General features: G+C 50.6%; 1 protein-coding gene across 10 annotated transcripts in view; it reads right to left on the bottom strand.

Moving 5' to 3' along the window:
• The window catches only part of CUX2 (cut like homeobox 2), a 162,219-nt gene continuing 146,739 nt past the window's right edge, over window positions 1–15,480 (bottom strand). For all 10 annotated transcript variants that reach the window (XM_064272200.1, XM_023539304.2, XM_064272199.1 and 7 more), the window contains 5 exons: window positions 14,850–15,009; window positions 9,983–10,252; window positions 8,528–8,716; window positions 6,841–7,114; window positions 1–3,082 (listed from right to left, as the gene is read on the bottom strand). In XM_064272200.1, coding sequence (XP_064128270.1) covers window positions 2,281–3,082; window positions 6,841–7,114; window positions 8,528–8,716; window positions 9,983–10,252; window positions 14,850–15,009 — 1,695 coding nt within the window. In that variant the 3' untranslated portion in view covers window positions 1–2,280. The remainder of the gene's footprint in view (window positions 3,083–6,840; window positions 7,115–8,527; window positions 8,717–9,982; window positions 10,253–14,849; window positions 15,010–15,480) is intronic.

Raw genomic sequence — 15,480 nt, 5'->3', positions numbered from 1 at the left:
CATCATTATACAATTCTGTATTTAGTGACTCGTTTACAGAACTTCTTTCTTTTTTTAAAAGTTTAAACAAAGTTCATCAATCTCTCATAGAAATGGTTTTGTGGGTTTTTTTTTTTTTTTTTTTCCCATTATAGGATGTGAACCTGACAAAGTTGTTCACAGGTCTGGTAGCTTTAAGTACAACAGGATTTCTGTGTTCAAAAGACTATATACTAAGTGCTTAATCAAATCCCGTCACACTAAAGCCAAATTTAGCTCTCTAAGACTCGTAGTCGGCGTGTAAGCCTGGATTTCTATGTTGTGTGGGTTTCAACAGTAAAAAGTGGTGTGTTCCCCCACAGTTGTCTAGATTGCGACAGGGCGGTGGTGGCTAAAAGGAGATGGTTCGTTTGTTCCAGATTTGAGTACTCTGAAAATTGGTCACTGTTTCCTATTGTCAAAATATAAAAATACCTTCATCTGGATAAAAATGTATACAGTGGAAAACTCTTCAATGCATAGCCTGGGAGTATGGAAAAGGAAGTTTTCCATCAGGGTTTGTGTTGTTGCTGATTGGGGTGCAATCTGCAGCCTGGGCTGGGTGCATGAGAGTTGCAATTTCTGGAACGGCCCTCAATTGTTCCCTTCTGGTCACTGGGTTTTGTAAACTTGGTTTCCAAACACTTGCTGCATCCTTGAGACCCCTACCGGCCATCTCTCTCCTGGGCATTGCATTGGTGCCGATTTTGGCCACCCCTTCATCGTCATTCTGGATTCAGCTGAGGAGTCACCTAATTCAGCCTTCCCACGGAGAGTTTGACAAAGGAAAAGAAAGAAAAACAAATGAGAGCTTCAACAACCAATATGGCGGCTACTCCATCCAAAATGGGAAATCTCCCTCTAGAAACCATGATGAAGACTCTGGAGGAAGGCCGCTGAACTCTGAAGTGGGGTGCTGGAGCTTTGCTGCCCAAACCAGCATTCCTTGGAAACCGGAAAATGGGCTTGGAGGCTGGGAGATGGTGGATGTGTTGTGATGAACTTGGCCATCTCACTTTGTTCTGCAAGGACTCTGAGTCGTAGACAGCTTCCAGAACAGCACCAGGGTCAACTTGTGAGGTAAGATGGCAAGAAAGGGAGCTGGGGTCTCTAGTTTGGCTAATTTACCTTTTTGGCGCTGGTTGCCAAGCTTCAGTGCTGTGGGATATCCAATGCTGTTTCTTTCTTAAAACACAGGAGGGGAAGATGGTGGCCACAGTTTTCCTCAGGAATGCCCATGTTGATTCCAGTGGGGAAACGTCCTGGGCTGTGGCCACGATTCAAGTTGGGGAATGGGGTCACTCCGGCTCAAGCACCATCCTCCAAGCACCTGCCCCATGCCCGGCTTTCCAAAGGGTCTGGAACCACGTCTTGTCTATGGATGGTGTCTGACCCGAGTTCCATGGCCCACAGGTGTCTAACTCAAGGGAGTGTAAGCAGTTTGTTTTGTACCATGCTACATCTCGTATAGGACAGTCGGGCCACAGCCCACATCTCTACAACATTTACCACGGCACGAGACATTTTGTGTTATCAAGGTTGCAAAACAGACCACCAGAAAGAAACACATCCTCAATGGCATCGAGGTTTTTATTTAGAGTCTTTTGGACTTTTCTCTTTTTCCACACGGTTTCTGGAAGGGCAGTAGCAATGCACTGTGTCTCACAGACAAGATGTGGGAAAAAATGGTGGTTCAAGGGTTATCTAAATTTTGGTCAGTCTTATAGTGTCTTGTGATGGCTTTGAATAATTGTCTTCTTTTAATCTCATCTAGTGGCAAAAACAACACAACTTCAGTGTATACTTCGCAACAGTTGTGACAGCATCCTGATTTTATAACTCTCTGTAATATCAAAACAGCATCGGCTGGGAATAAATTCCAAAGGATCCTTTATTAAAATATCTAAAAGAAGTCTATAAATATTTATTTATTTTTCTAAAAGAGTTTTGAGTTTTCAGGTGAAAATGTGGCGCCATCTTGCTTCAGCCTCCTGCAGAGAGGTCAGGGTGGAGAAGAGAGCAGAGCTCCAGGTGCTCCTTAGGGCAGGGGGTGCCGCAAAGAGGAGGCAGTGGCACCTGCCCCACCCACCCACTCACAACTTGTAAAACTAGGATTACAACAAAAAACGTAAACGGAATAACACTCCTGTCCACATTTTGATGGTTGAGTTCCTCCCTCCCTTGCCCTATCCTCTCCAGGACAGTGAGTGAGAGAGGGAAAGTGACCACCATAGTATCCCCCTTGTCCCCTCATCCCTGCCGTCAGAACTCCCACTCCAGGGCCTCCTCCCGATTGGCAGCCCTCTCTAGCCGGTAGATGATGCTGTTCAGGTTGGCCATCTTCTCGTGCCGCCGCTGCAAGTTGGGGTTCACCTTGGCGCTGGGGTGCAAAGCCCCAGCTGTGTCGGAAGTGGGGCTGGCGCTCGGCACTTTGGCAGGGGGGGCTCCAGGTGGGGATGGAGAAATGGGGGCTGAGGAGGAGGGGATAGGCGACACAGACATCATGAGGCCTGGCGAGGAGGCAGCTGAGGGTGAGTTCAGTGACACCTCCAGGCTGCAGCGTGAGGACTCCGAGGCTGACTTAAAACTTAGTGGGTCCGGGTGAAGCTGCTCCCTGACCTCCTTCTCCCGGGGGGGATGTATCGAGGAGCAGTCTGGGGTGGTCCCGCCTGGAAGGAGGGGCCCTGGAGCCACTTTGAGGAGTCCATTGTTATCTGGAGGGTCAGGATGCTCCTCTTTGGGAGGAGCCTGGCCCTCTTCGGGCTCCCCTAAGTTCTGGGGCTGGCCTCTCTCCTCTTCCTCAGTGTCTTCCTCTGTCTGTTCCTGCTTGATCCTCACCTGGGGCTTGTCTTGGGTGGTCAGGGGCATGACGCTCTCCCCAGAGCCCTCCTGAAACTCCAGTTCCTTCACTGTAGGCTTCTGGTCCTCAGCCTCAGACTGGGGGCTCTGTGGGGTGGGGTCTGGGTGGGAGTGGCCTGGTGGCAGAACACCAGGGCCCCCGCTTGTGTCGAGGTCTGGCTCGTCCTGGGTCCCCTCCACCAACATCTCCCGGCGCATTCGTGACCTGGGGCAGAGACGGCGGTGAGCCTGAGGCTGGATGGGGGACCCAGCTCACCCTGGTTCAATCCACTGGAGTGGCATCTGGACCCCCACCCACTCAGCTGGGGGCTCACTGTGTGCTAAGCCTCTTTACATGCATCTTCTTATGAAGCCCTCTCAACAACCCCCCTATAAGGTGAGTGCTAGTATTATCCCTCTGAAACAAGGCTCAGAGATATTAAGTAACTTGCCCAAAATCAAACAGTCAGGAAGTGGCAGAGCTGGGATTGAAATCAAGACTGTTGGATTCCAAAGCTCATGATCTAGACCTGCACTGTCCAGTACAGGAGTAATTGGCCACATGTGGCTCCTGAGCACTTAAAATGTGTCTAGGCCAAATTGAAATGTGTTGTAAGGGTAGAAATACACACTGTAATCTGAAGGCTTAGTATAATAAAAAAAAAAGGAAAATATGCCATTAATGTTTTTGTATTGATTACATATTTAAACGATGATATTTTGGACATACTGGGCTAAATAAAATAAACTACTACAGTTAATTTCATCTGTTTCTTTTTAGTATATATTTTTTTTTAACATGGCTACTGGAAAATTTAAAATCACATAAGTGATTCATACTCCTACTGGACAGCACTGTCCTAGAACATCTCACCAAGTCCAACCCAAGTTTATTTTGTGACAACAAACCCCTGCCACTTTCCTGGAGGGGTTCCTCAACATCAGCCCAGAAGGGGAAACTGAGGCATGGAGAGAGACTTGCCTAGGTCACCATAACACACAGCAGCAGTGCTAGGACCAGAACTTAGGTACCCTGAATGCCAGTCCAGAACCCATTCCCTCGTCACTCCAACGGCCACCCTGCTGTCAGAGGGAAACTTAGACTCATAAATTATGTTTCAGAGCAGGGAAGACCAGGAATGGGTCTAACCCCATCAATTATTTTCCTAAGAACAAATGAAGGCCAGTGAGGTTCAATGGCTTGTCCCAGGTCATAAAGGAGCATGGGCAACTGTGTTACAGGGGTTCCTTCAGCACCTTCAAAGCTATAGCTCTCTGCCCATTTTTATTATACTAATGGTCAATTTTATTTTATTAATATCAAAATTATAACCATAAACATCATAGTAGTGGGTGCTTATCACATGGCAGACACTGGGCTGAGTACTTGTGTGGATTCTTTCATAATAATCTTATGAGCGGTACACTAGTCTCATTCCCACTGACAGGGAGAACGGCTTGGAGAGGTACAGGGATTGCCACGATCACAGAGCCACCGAGTGGTAGAGGTGCGACTTGAGGGTGGTACTCTCCCGCTTCCCCTCTTTCCCTAATCAGTAGGGGATGCCCACCCCCACCCCACCCCACCCCAGGATCCCAGGCCTGGAGGGACTGTGAGAGTTGTTTCGTCTACTCCCTTCTCAGTCCCCAGTCCTTCCATAAGGGTGGTCTTTTCCACCTCCTGGGAGGCTCTGCCATCTCCTTCGGCCCCCTCCAGAGCTCTTGTGGTTTCCACTGAGGTAGATTTGAGAGGGCTTAATGATGGCCCAGTGGCTGAAGTTCTACCATTGGAACTTCCAAACTGTAGATCCAGTACTGGACCTTTGTTAAAATACCAATGAGACGGGCCAAATATGAGGCTAACAGTCCTTCAAAAAAAAAAAAAAAAGTCCTTCATACTTCAGGATAAATTAGTCTTTTTTTTCAGTCTCTGATTCCTAAATCTGAAGCAGGGCTTCCCTGTATTTTTTCTCCTGCTAATCACCTTCTCAGAGCTCATTGAAGTTTGTAATAATACATTAGTGTGCATACTTGTTTAAAAAAGACCTTTCCTGTTGATCTGATAGAGGTGCTAAGGGCAGGGATTTTGTCTGTCTTGCTCTTTGCAGTGTTCCCAGCACCTACTATGGTGCCTGACACAGAGTAGGGGTTTAGTAAACATTTATCAAATAAAAGAATGTATCTTTCTGTAACTATATCTCTTTGAGAGTAATTTCTTATAGAAGTGGAATTCCCTCTGTTTCTTGGTGCAAACTCCTACGCATCTTTGAAAACCCAGCTTCATGTCACCTCCTTTGTATAGTCTTTCTCAGGCAGAGTTCCCTGTTCCCTCAGCCCCTTGTTCTTTTCTGTTTTACAGTATTTATTAGGTTGTAGTGAAATTATTTAGTTCATAATTGTGAACTCCTTAGGGCAGGGATGTTGTCTTTGAGCCCCCCTAACTCTAGACCCTGCATCACTGTGTATACTCAGTAAATACGTGTTGAATGAAGATGCTGAATAATGGAGAGCTCAGTTCCTGTGGGAGCCGGAGGGGAAAGGACGTCCCCGTGTTACTCAGGGAAGGAGGACACAGCGGGAAGGCTCTAAGGACCTGTGTCATTTGCTCTTTGGCAGGTTCTGGTCTGAGCCAGATAATAAACAATATGCTATAATATGTTTACACCCGAAGTTATTTCACTTGACCCTTGATTCAGCATTGTGGGGTGGGTATTAGGTTCCTCATCTGTAAAATAAGGGTGAGACTCAGAGAGGTAAAGTGACTTGCCCAAGGTCATATGGCCAAGGTGGGACCTTAACTCAGGTCTGTGTGATATCGATGCTCAGGCTAAGGGGAGGGGAAACTCCAAGTGCTCCAGCATTCCAAGTCTCCTTCTTCCTGTTCTCCCTTGGGATTCAAAGGACCTTCTTGCTGTCCCTAGAACAGATGGATGGCTCTCCTCTCTGGTACCACACTGGCAACTGGGGACATTTCCTGCTCAGGAAACTTGGGTGGGGATCATTGTGCCTCAGACCCATAAAATCAAACCCACTGCTGTCAAGTTAATTCCGACTCATAGCGACCCTATAAGACAGAGTAGAACTGGCCCATAGGGTTTTCAAGGCTCTCAATGGAAGCACACTGCCACAGCTTTCCCCCATGGAGCAGCTGGTGGGTTCGAACTGCTGACCTTTCAGTTAGCACCTGACCACTTAACCACTGCACCCCTAGGCTCCTGAAATTCCCCCTTCAAGCTTTCTCCACAGGGACCTCCTCACCTGGCATGGGAAGCCCCTCTGCATCCCTTGGGTACTGCCTTACCCAGCCAATGCCTGACCCAGCCCTGGACTAAGCTCCCAGGAAGCTCAGCCCCCTGCAGGCCAGTGACCCCACAGACTAGTGACCGGAGAGTGGGCAGGTCTCAGGGGAGAGGCAGCCACAGCAGTAGAAATCACTTGCTCCCCCAGGATGGTGGACACAGAAGAGGGCGCCAGAGGAGTTTTCTTTGGCCTTGGGAGTGGGGGAGTGTTGAGGCCGAAAGTCCCATATCAGGGTCCACTCAGAGGCTCAGTGGGTAGTTATGGCTCCTCAGGCCTGGGCTCCAAATACTGCTCCCTGTGCCTTTTTAGAGGCAGACACAGAGCAAGTTGGGTGAAATAATAATAACGTCAACACCTACCGCTTACTGTGTGCCATGTACTTTATATAAATATGTTAGTCCGTCAGATTCTCAGAACAACGCTATGACATTACTGCCCCAATTTTATAGGTGAGAAGCCTGAGGCTCAGGGAGGCGAAGAACCTGCCCAGGGTCTCCAGCTGGAGATTGGTGCTCAGCTTTACAGCCAGTTTGCCTATGCTCTGGAACTAAAGGCACGTGCCATATGGCCTCCTCACCTCGCCGAGGCCATGCTGGACCCCCTCCAGGCCCTGGGATGGGAAAGGGGGTCTGACCGAGATCCCTGCCCTTCCTCCTGGCCTGCGGCCTCCCCCAGGAGCCCCACCTGTAGTTGTGGAACCAGTTGATGACGGTGTTGGTCTTCAGATTGAGTTGGAAGGAGAGGAGCTCAATGGTCTGCTGGGAGGGGTAGGGCTCGAGCTGGTAGGCCTTCCTCAGTGCCTCCTTCTCTTCGGGTGCCAGCACCACACGGGGCTTCTTGATCTGCAGGAGGCTGAGGTCCTGGGGCTGCAGGCAGGGACTGGGGCACTCGGAGCGGGTGGCTGGAGACTCGCTGTCCGAGCTGGTGCTGATGAGGCCATACCTGCGCTTCAGGTAGGCTGGGGTGGGGGGAGGAGGGAGGGCGGCCTGAGAGGGGCCCCCTGACTAGAGGCCCAGTGCTACTACCCTATCAGTTCCCTGGGGTGGCAGGAGCCCCACGGTGAGGGGTGTGGTCAGAGGGCCTGAACCACTCATCACCCAGCCCCCCTCAGAACTCGAAACCTAGGGCTAAACTTGGGGCCCATCCCCATAGTCTTGTCCCTTCTGCCTTTTTGCCCTCCTTGGTCTCTTTCCAAATCTTCCCAACCCCTCTGCTGAGAGGCTCACCCTGCCCACAGCAGCCCCAAGAGCCTGGCCTGCTGCTGACGTCTAGTGATTAGGACGTGCATGTGATAGGTAAAGGGCTGAGCAGGGCGTCCCCCACAGAGCAGGCACTCAAAGTGGGTACTATCATGGCATCCTTGGATTGTCAGAAGTGCCCCGGAATTCCAGAACTGCCTTTGGGGAGAGGTGGGAAAACATGAATTTAAATGAACCCATTAACTGTATGATGCATCTCGACCTCAAATTGCTAAAATGTAAAATAAAGGGTTCCTGGGAACGGGAAAAATAAAGTCCTAGCATCTTGTCTAATCGTCTAATCCCCACAGCGATGCTCTCAGGTAGATGCTATTGATTTTATCGTCAGATGAAGTAGACCAAGGCACAAAGAGGGGAAGTAACTTGCCCAAGGTAGCACAGCCAGGAAGCTGCAGGCCAAGTTCTCAGCTGCAGAACTGTCTGATGACAAAGCCGCAGTCCTGGCCCTGCTCCCTGCTCCCTGCTGCCCCACACAGCCTGGCTTGACTCTGGCCTTCATCATCAACTGCCCTGTTATGGCTTCACACTGTGCCCTGGGTGACAACTTTGCAGTCACTCATATCCAGCTAGAAGTAGCTGGACCTGAGGTTTTTTTAGATCCAAGAATCCCTTATGCCCAACATGAGGCTGGGCACACAGCAGGTGCTCAATACCAACTTATTAGACAACATTAGATAACATTAGACAAGATAAGTATTTGCAATCCCCTAGTTCACGCCCACAAAAGAGAAGGATTCTTGTTGGCTAGGTCAGTTCTGGGCTTTGTTGTGTAGAATCTGGGTAGTGGGCAAAGGGGTGATCTATATAACAGAGAGTTAAAGCAGAGAAGAGAGGGTTCAGAGAGAAAATGTTTTGGGGATGATGGAGTTGGGACTGGCAAACCGCTTTGGAGTAGCTATGGGAAAGGATCCTGAGAGAGATGGGGTACTGGGATGTTCATGGTGGATTTATAAATATTTTCACTGTTTTCACCTACCTTGTTTTGTGGGACTGATGTTTCTTGCGGTTGAGCCCAGACCATTGGGGCCCTGGGTTTACTGGTTCCAGTGGGAAAATCTGAGGCCAGACACAGAGTGCCCAGTGCTGGGGCCCACCCCCTACCCAAGTCTCACCTTTCTTCTCCAGTTTCTTCATGTCCCTCAGCTTCTCCACATTATGGGGGTCATTGAGCCAGAGCTGCATGCGGACAAAGGGCTCCCGCCCCTTCAGGCTCAGCTTGTGCCAGGGTTTGGGCCGGGATAGCAGGTCAGACACAGAACCCTGTGTCAGGCCCAGGATGCTCTCTCCGAACAGTCGCTGCCCTAGGACAGGGGAGGAGGGCAGCCTTTACCCCAGGCTGGGTGGAAAAGCCCAGGAGAGCAAGGAACAGGTCAGAGATGCAGGAGAGAAGGCCTGGCCATCTCCACTACCTCAGAGGGAGGGCCAGAGACACAGGGGAACTCGCATCCAGAGTGAATGTGACGGGGACCCTTCTGCGAACAGGAGGTTTAGGGGGCACGCTAGACAGTTACCACCCAAAAGGCATTTTTACCTTAAGACGTTCTTTACTCCTAGGGGATACTGGAAACTGTCTGCAAAACTTCATGTGTATGAATTTATCTCACCTTGTTAGAGGGTAATTTGACAGATTCTATCAAAATTTACATGTGAATCTCCTTTGATCTAGTAATTCCACTGCCTGGAATTTATCCTACAGTTGTACTTGCCCAATGGCACAAAGTTAGACCCAGATACACTGTCAGAGGCAGCAGGAAACTGGAAAGGCCCATCAGCTGGGCAAAAAGCTGTGGTGCGTACATGTCCTGGAGCAACAGGGAAAAGAATGGAGGTGACAGAATCATCCTACTACGGAAGGATGGCCACACAAGATGGCTAATTTTTAAAGAGCAAGTTGTAGTAGCGTATGTGTGCACTTCCATTTATAAAGGAAAAATTGGGTGTATATATATTCTCGTACGTATTCAGAAAGTGTCAAAGATACTTAAAAACTGTGGGGTGTAATTGGGAGACTGGGAATGGATATTATTTGCTTACTTTTAAACTTTTTTTTCCCGTGTTGTTTGGTACTTTTAAACAATGAACATATTTTTAGAAGAATTCGAACAAAGAAATTGGGGTTGACATGCATCTCTTTGGGAGGGGAGCTGAGCCTGCGCATACATCTCAGAGGAGTTTGTGATCCAAATAGGGAAACAGACCTACAGCAGATTCCTCCTGCGTGGCCCCTGAGGGCGAGGATTTCAGCATTGATTGAGGGTTGAGAGGGAAACCCACGATCACTGGGATTCTTTATATCCCCCTGGAAGGAGGTTTTGAAAGCTGTGGGCTGAGGATTCCAGGTCATATCAGACTTCATCCACCTCCTGTGTCCACCTCCTTTTTCTTTGCCACCCCAGCGACCCAGGTCAGATTCAGATGCCTCACAGAGGGTCCTAGATAACCCAGGACTAACCAGTACCTCTAGGTTGGACTCCACTGCCCTGGGATTTCCCCACGGGCACTTTTTTCAAGGTAAGTAGGAGCCAGCAGTGCAGGAGACAGCATCGCTGGTTCCTGCCACTCCATACCTAGGTTGTTGTCTGTGAGGACCTCCTTGACCCTCTTGGTGATGGAGTACGTGTCCAGCTCGGGGGACATGGCCACAATCTCCTGGATGCCGCCTGAGGCCTGGCTACCCAAGTACATCTTTCCGCCCAGTGAGGAGCCAGAACGGCTCTCCGGCTGCTGGTTCTCCTTGCTGCTCTCCAGTGACAGGCTCAAGGGCTCCTGGGAGCTCTTCTCAGGCTCTGTGGGGCTAGGCGGTGGGGACGGTGAGGGCCTTGGTTCGGTGGGACTGGCTGTGGGCCACAGAAAGACAGAGAGGGTACGTACAACAACTTGGCATAGACACACATACGGCAAGCAGATTTGTCTGACTGAGTCAAGAGCTGGCAGTGCCCCACTTTGCAACCACCATAGGAATATCTCAGGCAGGACTTGAGCAACGTGCTCTTTTAAAATCTAGCTATACCGGATCAAATTGACAATAGCAACTTGAAAGATCCCTGCCCACCTCACCGACCTGGAGCTACTCCTAGTTCCCCCTCCACCGATATGCCAGTCTCTTCCGAGCCCCTTTATCTTTGCTCAGACCAGTCTTGCTGCCTTGGAGGATGTCTTAATCGTCTAATGCTGCTATAACAGAAATACCACAAGTGGATGGCTTTAACAAAGAGAAATTTATTTTCTCAAAGTAGGCTAAAAGTTCAAATTTAGGGTGTCAGCTCCAGGGGAAGGCTTTCTCTCTCTGTCGGCCTTCTCATCAATCTTCCCTTGGACTAGGAGTTTCTCCGTGCAGGGACCCTTGGTCCAGAGGATGCGCTCTGCTCCCAGCACTGCTTTCTTGGTGGTATGAGGTCCTCACGTCTCTGTGCTCGCTTCTCTCTTTTATATCTTAAAATAGACTGGCTTAAGGCACTATCTAATCTTGATAGATCTCATCAATATAATTGCCACTAATCCATCTCATTACATCATAGTGATAGAATTCATAACACATAGAGAAATCACATCAGATGACAAAATGGTAGACAATCATACAACACTGGGAATCATGACCTCGCCAAGTTGACAGATATTTTTTGGGGACACAAATCAATCCATGACAGAAAACTTCCCCCTAATCTTGAACTCTCATGCATCCTTCAAGACCCAATCCCAAATGCCCCTTCCTGAAGTGTATACCCTTGGGATCTAACAGCACCTTGACCGCACACTGTCATGCTTTACTGCAATTTCTTGTTCGGGCCACGTCTCCCCTCACCAGATGATGAAAACTATGATGAAGATGATGATAATTAATAAAACTTCCTTTTATTGAGCATTGGGTGACACACTTGGCTGCTAACCAAAAGGTTGGAGTCCACCCAGAGATGCCTTGGAAGAAAGGCTAAGCAACCTACTTCCCAAAAATCAGCCACTGAGAACACTATGGAGCACAGTTCTACTCTGACACACGTGTGGGTTACCATGAATTGGAATCAACTTGATGGCAACTGTGTTTTTTTAAATTTGAGCACTTACTATGTGTCCAGGTAAGTGCTGTGTGTTTTACGCCCATGATCTCATATGACCCTTATAACTTCTCAGGAGAAAGGTACTATGTCATCCCATACTATAGATGAGGAAACTGAGGCTCAGAGGTCAGAGACTGTGACCAAGGTCATACAGTGACAAGAAGCAAAACCAGGCCTTGAACTCAGGTCTGCTTACACCAACACTGTTCTCTTATCCACTGACTATGAGTCCCTTGAGAGCAGGTTGAGTCCCAGGGCCTGGGGAAGCAGGATGTGCTGGGCAGAGGTCTGTGAGTGAATAAATGTTGGCCAGAAGCCCTGATTACTTCCGAAAAGTACAAGGCGAAACCCAAAGTCTGAGTAGTGGCACTCAGCCCGGTGTGGTTGGCAGCCCATATCTGGGGTTGTGAGGAAGCTACCGTCCCCTCCCCATCCCCAAATGCAGCTGACCTTGGCCATCCAGGTGGCATGTGTTCCCACGGCCCGCAGTGGAGAGGGGCTGGGGGTCAGCTGGAGGAGAATCAGGGGTCTTTGAAGTCATCTGTCTCTTAGAAAACCACCTGCGCCCAGGTCACCACTGGAAAGGTCAGGGTTTTGGGCAGAGAGCAAGGGGGATGGAGGTGATGGAGATCATCACCCCAGGTGATCAGTGGGAAACCACCAGCTGCCTTCTTGTACCTCACAGGCCCCAGCCAATAAACGCTGGCCTTGTCGGACTTTTCAGACTTTGAGAACTGCTTTTGACAAAACGTTTGAAAGCTCTAGGGATCAACTGTACCAGGAGGAATGCACTAATGAAGGGCTGGGAAGTTGGATATGAGTGCTGGATGGGGGTATGGGGAGGGGGCCCAGTGAGAGGGACTGGGGGAGAAATGGAGAGAGTGGGTGACACCCTGTCCACTTTGCCTGGGACTTCCCTAGATTTAGCACTGACAATCCTGTCCTGGGAGACCCTCAAACCCATTGCTGTAGAGTTGATTCCAACTCATAGTGACCCTACAGGACAGAGTAGAACTGCTCCATAATGCTTCCAAGGAGCGGCTGGTGGATTTGAACTGCTGACCTTTTGGTTAGCAGTCAAACGCTTAACCACTGAGCCACCAAGGCCCCTCGGTCCTGGGCAAATACGGAGAGTGGGTCACCCTAGAGAAAGACAGTGAGAAAGAGATAAAAGGAGACAGAGAGACAATGAGGGAGAGAGAGAGAGCAGAGGCAGAAAGACAGTGAGAGAGAGAGGGAGAGGTGGGACAAAGAGACACAGTAAGGACAGCCAGAAAGACATGAGAGGGGGAGGGAGGAGGTAGAGAGAGAGAAAAAGTTAATGGAAAGGAGAGAGGGAGAGAGAAGCAAACAGTGATGGGGAAGAGAGAGAGAGGAGGGAGGGAGGGAAGGAGAGGGGAGGTGGAGAGGTCGTAAGGAGAGGGGAGGGGAGGAGAGGAGAGGGGATGAGGAGGGGAGGAGAGAAGAGAGGAGGAGTAAAGAGTGGAGAAGGAGGATAGAAGAGGAGAGGAGGAGTAGAGGAGAGGAGGGGGGAGGAGAAGAGGAGGAAGAGGGGGAGGAGGAGGTGGGAGGGAGAGTGGGAACTGGGAGCAGGGCTTCCTCTGAGAAAGCTAAGACTGAAGTGCCTGGAATACTGATGGGACCTAGGTGGGCATCCCTAATGAGGCTGGATAATTAACTGGGGTCTGTGGCAGGCAGCTGGTGGGGGCATCCAGCTCACCCTGGCTCCCCTGATGGCAGGGCTCCAGCACCGGTCCCTGTCCAACCAGTGGCCCGCATGGAAGGGTCGTGGAGAGATGGGGTTGGGCAAGCCGGCCTCACCCCCATGGGCCAGGGGTGCTGTGGGCCTGGGTGGTCACTACACTCCTAGCAGCACCTGTAGCTCCCATCTCTGTTCCCTCTGGGCCCTGGCTTCCTGTTCTCAGGTGGGGAGGGGACATAGTGTTCTCGCTCACCTCCACTCACATCTCTTCCCAAACCACACACCAGCCTTCCTCCCGGCCTTCACTTGGGCTGTGCCCCACGAGGCGCACTGTCCCAGATCTTCTCTGCCGAGCTCTATCCTGCCTGTGGTCAAATCCTTCCACACCAAGACAAGGAAAACCAAACTAAGTCAAACCAGGAGGCTTCAGCCCTTCAAGCTCTGCCGGGTACACAGCAGGTGCACACATGGAAGGTGCCCACCGCTAGGCAGCCATCATTGTGAAAGCTGCACTTGCCCTCACAACGGCCTGGGGATCAGAGTGCTTTCACTAAAAATTTAAATTATAAAATATTTTCGGACATAAAAATACACGGAAAAGAAAGTATCAGTCCGCCACTCTCCCCCACAACCAAGCCCTTCTCCGGACTTAATAGATGTCAATACTTTGCCCTATTCGCATCAAATCTCTCTTCTTTGTTTTAAAGAAATAAAGGCGCAGATACAGCCAAAGCCGCCTTCCCCTGTCTTCCTGGCCCCTCCCCTGTGCAGAGCAGCCCTTCACCCGGACTGGGGGCGCTGGCTCCTTTTCACATGATAACGCATACGCTTATAACCCTAATATCACATCCACGTGTAGCCGGCTCTAAGGGTGTTAACTTCTAAGTAAACCCCATCACACGGGGCTCACACTTCTGTGACTTGACACTATGTTTCTGGTAGGTGTTCCTGCTGCCACGTGTCGATCTAGTTCACTTATGTGACCCTGAGATATGGTTTTGTCTTAGCTATCAACTTAACCCCACTTTGCAGATGGGCAAACTGACACTCCTTGTCCTTGCCTTTCCCCTCGGTGTTCTCCGGTCTCAGTGGGCAGGTCTACTGTCCTGTCCTTACAGCCAGGTCCCCTCATCCAGTGCGGGCCTAGGCAGTATCCTCAGGGCCCCCACACTCTCATCACAGCTAGAGTCTGCCCCAGCACACCCAGTCTCTGTGACTTTGGGCAACTCTGATTCTCAATTCCCTCACCCGGGCAAAGTCCACACTCCACCCTGCCTGTGAGAGTGGATGGGAACTGCCGTTGCCCGAAGCCCTGTGTTGAGAAGGATTCTGAGGCTGCATGCTGGCTCCTCAGGAAAAAGAGCTGCCATCAATCAGTGATTTCTGGGACAAAGGTCTAGAGGGTGGGGCCCGCATGTTGAGTATTTTCTCCACCTGCTCTGGGCACTCTGGCGCCACCTAGAGGCTCTAACTGGGACTGGTGCACCAGACCTGAGCTTTAGAACTGGTGGAAGGAAGGATTTCAGGAAAGCAGGGGGAGCAGCTGCAGGGTTCTAGGTGGCCAGGACACAGCCACAGCAGTGGGGACAGAGAGAGGGGCTGATGCAGCCCCATCTGCCCATTTTGCACAGATGGGAGAGTGGCTGTTCTGTGCAGGTCTGGGTTGGTGGCACTCACCTTGGGCAGCACTGACTGGCTGGCTGGTGGCCTGGCCCAGCTGGTCCGAGAGCCAGAGTTGCATGCGGATGAAGGGCTCCCGCCCCTTCTGCGTCAGCTTGCTCCATGGCTTCGGCCGGGACAGCATGTCACTCACGCTGCCCTGCGAAAGGCCCAGCACCTGTGGAGGGTGGGGCACGCAGGGTAGGTCAGCAGGCCCCTGGGACACTACCCTCGCCCCAGGTCAAGACCTAGAGGTTCCTAGGGGGCCAGGGATGCTTTCATTTGCTCTTCGTACCCCAAGTACTTGCTGGGGACCCACAGCAACCATCCCGACACCCCTACATGTAAAAATCTTGTCTGGCCTCTAAGACCCCCAAATGCCCCTCCTCCTAGGCCTCCTCTGAAGTTGCTTTTCCCTCTTTTCAGCTCACTCGACCCTTTGCTTATCCCTCTGTTAAGGGCAGAGGTGATATTAGAAACCACTTAACAGCTAGGGTTGCAGGGGCGCCCACCAATGAGGATGCACTGGAGCCCCCCCTTAACCCTTTGGTGGCTGGACCCTGAGTGGGTATGGAAGGTCACGACAGAGGGGAGGTAGTTGGCTATTTACGAAGCAGAATGGAAGCATTTTGCTATTTTAACAACTTCA

The sequence above is a fragment of the Loxodonta africana genome, chromosome 19 (genome assembly GCF_030014295.1).
Source record: "Loxodonta africana isolate mLoxAfr1 chromosome 19, mLoxAfr1.hap2, whole genome shotgun sequence".
In the NCBI taxonomy this organism is placed as follows: Eukaryota; Metazoa; Chordata; class Mammalia; order Proboscidea; family Elephantidae; genus Loxodonta; species Loxodonta africana.
The sequence above is the reverse complement of the archived record's forward strand: the minus strand, read 5'-3'. Positions and strand labels throughout refer to the sequence as shown.